Here is a 5,980-nt window from a genome sequence, read left to right as displayed (position 1 = left end):
CATCTTAAAGCCTGCCCTTGAATACCTGTATAGTTTTGTAATCGATCTATGAGTATGTCATGATCTATCGTGTCGAATGCAGCACTAAGATCAAGGAAAACTAGTAATGAGATGCAGCCTTGGTCTGACGCAAGAATCAAGTCATTTGTTTTTGCATTTTTCTGGTTTAATCACGATCAGATTTTTTCTAGATCCTGCATTAAATTTATATTTTGACCTCACTATTCGGGGAACAGACAGTCTTTATAGATTGTACAGCGCAAGTACTTCTATCATTTAAGCGAGTAGAACAAAAGCCATCATAGCAGTTAACTGAGATTTGGCTTACTAGTCATATGGAGCGCAGCGTCCTGGAGATGTTGTCCGACAGGAGTTGCGCTCCGACTCTGCTTATTACCCAAAAATGTACGTCCACAGCTATACTCTCAGAGTACAATGACAATTTAACATCATACGTCACAATTACTCTTATTCATATGAAATATTTATTTATACATTTGTAGATATTACGTTTCTAAATGTTCTGCTGCAGGCTAGCTGGCCGTGTGGTATTTTGTATGCTGATGTCTCTGGTGTTTCCACTCATCACAGGCACACCACACAAACCAAAAGTTCAACTCCAACATGGTTAAAACAACTTACCCAGAATGGATCTCTAGCGCCCTCTTTCTGCAGGAAACAATCATATATTTTCTACTTTGTTTTTAAAGCTAATTCACATATGCAAACATGGTAGAGATGAAACACTGCAAGAAAAAAAACTGGGACTGCAGCTTTTGTACTGTGTGTAAACAAATGAAGTGGGCAAAGTAACATGATTAATATATCAGAAAACATTTGTGAATCATTCATTGACAGGACTATCTTTTTGAAGAAATCCATCAAATCGAATCATTTGTCTTTTGTTTCATGCATTCTGGTGTTAATAATAATAATACGGTTTAATCACACCCAACTCTCTCTTCTCTTGTTTTCATGCGTCGTCAGCTATGGTTACTCCATAAGAAATGCTTCGTTCACTGACTCCTGGACACAATCACTTACTACACAGTATTTATCAAATTTATTTTCTCCTCTACAAATTAAGACAGTAGTTCAAAATTCTCATACAGACAGGAAGAGAAAATGTAAGTGTTTTCCTTATGAAAGCTCGTTTAAATAAAGTAAAAAAAAGCAGGTTTACATTTACATACAACATCCCTCCATCACAGATAACAGAAGCATGCTAGAGCATTTCATCATGGGAAAGTTTCATCATCATCATCATCATCATCATCAGATGGACGGAGCTAGATTTGAAAAGAAGCCATGAAGATTGCAGGTGACAAGAAAACATGAAAATATGTTCAATCAGAAGATAAAACAACTTCACAGAAAGAAAACTACTTCTGATAAAGTCTCTACAACGAAAATGTACATCTGGCCACAGATTCCCTTTGAATTGAACACAAGAAAGTTGAGAGATATTAGCAAACGGAGTGTGGGATGATGGAGAGCCGGTGAAGCGCTTCTGTCAAAATCAAAACTCATTCACTAATAAAAACATTTGACTGCTACACAAACCCGTTTTGGACTGTATAAATGATTTACTTCAGTCACTTGAGTGAAATGAAACGTGTGGAGATGTTAGCTGTGAAGCAGGAGCACAGGCTGACGCATCACAAAATCCCAGGATCCCCGTCCTGTTAGTGGCTCGGGACAAAAGCAGCAACACATTCAAGACAAGACACCTGCAAATGAAAACATCAATGGCAGAAGATTCTGTGACACCCTAAAATTTAGGTCATTATTTACATCAAAAACTTTGACCATCACAAGCCCTGCCATCAAAAAGAAAAATCAAGCTGTAATGAGAAAGACCAGCAAACCAGCAGCTTTATACTGGACCAGCAGTCACCTGTGACAGAGCATATAGTATATATACACATGGAGAAATGTGGGACTGTGATGGACGAGAATACATACAAAATAATTTCTTATATTCAAATCAATATTTATAACGCACATCTAATAGAAGCACATCATTTTTTAAATAATCTCAATAAAAATTCGAAAAAAAAAAAAAAAAAGAAAAGAAAGAAAAAAAAACAAGGCATGTATAAAAAGAGAGCAGATGATACAGAAACAGGTTTGAACATAAACACAGTACTGCTAACAGGAGGGAAGGAAGCGCGAGGTCACACATACAGCCCACCCGCGGAAAACCCTACGCTAACCACATAAGTGCAACAGACCATGTATCATTTCACATTATCATATATCTTTGTGTCTTACATGTGTCTGATCATTTGTCCTCTGTTTCCAGGCTTGATTTGAGAGTAAAAGTACCTTAAACTACTGCTGGAGAGTAAAGCTGAGTCTTTTGATACTGCTCTCAGACTCTCTCAATCGGATCCGCTCTGGCTGATGAAGTAACCCGCGGCCCTCCGTCTCGATGACGCCCCGCTGCCATGCAAGTGCTGCTGTCGGCTGCGGAGGGAGGTGTGGTTGCCGTGGTGATGATGAGCGGGCGGAGTGGGGGGCGGGTCTCTGAGAGAGGGCGGGACTACAGAGGACTTGATTGGGATGATCCGGGTGTCCATCACCTCACAGTCCACCTGCATCATCATTTCATAGCCGCCCTGAGACGAGTTATACACCGAATCTACACAGGACACGAAACAAATGACAGGCTTTGAATATATAGCATTTAATGGGGAGAGTTCATAAAAATGAACAGTATGTCATCATTTACTCACTCTCATGTCATTCCAAACTAGGGCTGCACGATAAATCGCATGCAATATTTAACGCGCATCTTATCAGTAATCTGGGCAAACCACGCCAGCTGACGTTCTCTTGATTTGTGCTTATGTGAAAGTGCAATAATTCTGATGAAATGTAAAAAATTAAAATGACAATAATCATGTTTAATAATTGTGATCAACCGTTTAACCCCTATCGTGCAGCCCCACACTGAACCTCATTGACTTTCATGCATGAGACATTTTTCAAAACTTTTGTTTCACAGAATAAAAACAAATACACGAGGGTGAGTAAATGATTTTCATTGCACAATCTCACCATTGATGGCCATGGCAGGCATGACCAGAGACATTTTGGGTCGAGCTGTTTTATTGTGGCTGATGGCAGGTAACAGCAGGTGATCCTACAAGAGTCAAGCATGAGAATGAGTATGAGTGAGAGGACGTGTGTGTATCCTTTCTGTCGACACAGCAGAGGTCTGCTCTTCTTACCCGTCTGAATGATACGACGTAGAAAGTGTCCTCACGCCGATCAATAGCATCCAGAAAGTCACTGTAGCTGATCTCTGGCCCGGGCAGGACCTGCAGCTGACTATGAGGACAAACCAGGCAAATGTTTAATTAACATTTCAATTAATTAAAACATTTGCACAACTTGTTTTACTCTGAGGCTTTGTAGCTACCTTTCGATAGAACGATGAGCCTGAATTGGAAGGTACCTGGAAAAGTTTGTCTTTCTGTGCTGAGCTTTCTGCTGATGAAAGGGAAAGAACACATAAATCAAGCGAATCGTGTGTAAACTACACTAAAGTGTCACAGGGCAGCTCGTCTTTGATTCACTTCATGCAACATGCCTTGGAACATGCCACACATTGCTCTACTTACTGAACAACAATAATAGGGAACTGCACTGCTTTACACAGCACTGAATTTGGTTGCTTTGAGGGGAATGATATGGAATGCACTGCACTGACCTGAGGTACACTGTTTGAGCCTGTACGATACAGGTTCTGTGTTTGAGGAGTCTGTACGATACGGCTTCTGTGTTTGAGTGAGTCTGTACGATACGGGTTCTGTGTTTGAGTGAGTCTGTACGATACGGGTTCTGTGCTTGAATGAGTCTGTATGATGCGGGTTCTGTGCTTGAGTGAATCTGTACGGTACGGGTTCTGTGTTTGAGTGAGTCTGTACGATACGGGTTCTGTGTTTGAGGAGTCTGTACGATACGGGTTCTGTGCTTGAGTGAATCTGTACGATACGGGTTCTGTGTTTGAGTGAGTCTGTATGATACGGGTTCTGTGCTTGAGGGAGTCTTTACGATACGGCTTCTGTGTTTGAGTGAGTCTGTATGATGCGGGTTCTGTGTTTGAGTGAGTCTGTACGATACGGGTTCTGTGCTTGAGTGAATCTGTACGATACGGGTTCTGTGCTTGAATGAATCTGTACGATGCGGGTTCTGTGCTTGAGTGAATCTGTACGATGCGGGTTCTGTGTTTGACTGAGTCTGTACGATACGGGTTCTGTGCTTGAGTGAGTCTTTACGATACGGCTTCTGTGTTTGAGTGAGTCTGTATGATGCGGGTTCTGTGTTTGAGTGAGTCTGTACGATACGGGTTCTGTGCTTGAGTGAGTCTGTACGATACGGCTTCTGTGTTTGAGTGAGTCTGCTAAAGCTTGCTGAGTCACAGAGCGGCTGTGGTTTCACACCTGAGCTATTTTAATTTTCTTCACAACCTTCGCCTTTCCATTAGACTTCCGGTTATTCTGATGACGATGGACCCATCCACGCAGCTCATCCGCCAACCTGATAGAGAAACAGAGAGAGAGTAAAGCACTCTCTCAACAAATCTGTTTGTCTTCACACGAGTATGAAAGGTATAGAAGTATCAACTTTATAGTTCCTTAAAAAAAAAAGAAAGAAAGAAAGATATTAATTGATATTTTTTAACTGCAGATCAAAAGTTTGGACATACCAACTCATTCTTTTTTATCACTATTTCAGAATAGTAATTTAATAAAAAAATATTTCAAAATTTAATATGAGAATAGTAAACTCAGACAAATGTGTCCTAACCTTTCACTAGGTTATTTAAAATTGATTAGATGATTGATTTATTTTAGTTAAATACAACAACAAAACAATAAATAGGATAATCAAATCAGCTTCACCATTTTAGATTTAGTTTTTTTGTGATTAAGTGATAAGTAAATTATGAAAATTAGATGAGATTGACTGACTCAAAGTAGAGATATAGGGCCTATAATGATTACGTATTTACACACTGACCTGAGGGACTCGGAGCGGTTGAACTGTCTGCAGTCAGAGGACGAGAAATATCTGTCTATGTCCTGAAGGAGGAGGTCTTTAACATCACTGAACACATCGCTCTGATTCCTGAACAAGAAACACATGCTCAGACACACTGACGAGGTCCACGTGTGTGTTTGTGTGTGCATCAGCACAGTCAGACTCACCTGAACTGATACGAGACTGCAGCCTTCTTGTCCAGCTCTCCTTTCCTCCAGCGTTCTTCCTCCCCTCTGTCCGTCTTCTGCTCCGTGGTTCTCTCGCTTGCTCGTTTCCTGCTCAGCTCCTGAGATCTCTCAAACTCCAGCAGGCGTCTTCCTGTCAGAGGAATAGCCGCTTCCTCAATCCCAGCTTCCAATGTCCTGTCTTTGAGACTGCAGGAGAGAGACATCAACAGAACTTTAATGTTTCAAATAACTTGTGGAAACAAAATGTCAAAATATGGGTGAAATAATGTTCCATCGTCATTCAGCGTAACAGATACAATTATGTAAAACTGAAACAACATTCATATTCTTACCTGCACTTATTAAAATTTATAAAAGATTAAGTAATCATACAAAATTTTATTATATTTTAAGTGATTAAAAATTTCTTGCTGAAAAACAGGTAAAGTCTAGTAGTCTGAAGGATAGTGGCAAAGATTGGTAAAGATTTAAAATGACAGCTAATTAGTATTTTACTAATTAGTATTTTCACTGTGAGCCTTAAATAGAGTTTTTTAATGTCATCTAATGTTTTTTTGTTCTAAATATGCCGAGCAAGACATTTTGGTATATGAACTACTGTTACACAGAATGACATTTTAGTGGGAGTCTTCTGTAAATCATACTAAAAACGTATGATAGTCATATTTTTTTACTCAGAAAAAAAAAAAAAAACGGACACATTCTAATGTACTGGGGGGGGGGGGAAATTTTAGAAATTA

The 5,980-nt window shown here is 39.7% G+C and overlaps 1 protein-coding gene across 3 annotated transcripts in view; it reads right to left on the bottom strand.

The window, feature by feature from the left end:
- Positions 1 to 851: 851 nt before the first annotated feature.
- Positions 852 to 5,980, bottom strand: part of LOC107703634 (cyclic AMP-dependent transcription factor ATF-6 beta-like) — a 22,281-nt gene continuing 17,152 nt past the window's right edge. For 2 of the 3 annotated variants that reach the window (XM_016506339.1, XM_016506340.1), the window contains exons 11-17: positions 5,220 to 5,426; positions 5,032 to 5,139; positions 4,452 to 4,548; positions 3,428 to 3,498; positions 3,237 to 3,336; positions 3,064 to 3,148; positions 852 to 2,644 (exon numbers count right to left, since the gene is read on the bottom strand). In XM_016506339.1, coding sequence (XP_016361825.1) covers positions 2,385 to 2,644; positions 3,064 to 3,148; positions 3,237 to 3,336; positions 3,428 to 3,498; positions 4,452 to 4,548; positions 5,032 to 5,139; positions 5,220 to 5,426 — 928 coding nt within the window. In that variant the 3' untranslated portion in view covers positions 852 to 2,384. The remainder of the gene's footprint in view (positions 2,645 to 3,063; positions 3,149 to 3,236; positions 3,337 to 3,427; positions 3,499 to 4,451; positions 4,549 to 5,031; positions 5,140 to 5,219; positions 5,427 to 5,980) is intronic. The other variant, XM_016506341.1, reaches the window with a different exon arrangement.

This window comes from Sinocyclocheilus anshuiensis, unplaced genomic scaffold (genome assembly GCF_001515605.1).
Source record: "Sinocyclocheilus anshuiensis isolate Anshui unplaced genomic scaffold, SAMN03320099.WGS_v1.1 scaffold1212, whole genome shotgun sequence".
Taxonomy (NCBI): domain Eukaryota; kingdom Metazoa; phylum Chordata; class Actinopteri; order Cypriniformes; family Cyprinidae; genus Sinocyclocheilus; species Sinocyclocheilus anshuiensis.
This window is presented reverse-complemented; position numbering and strand designations above follow the sequence as displayed.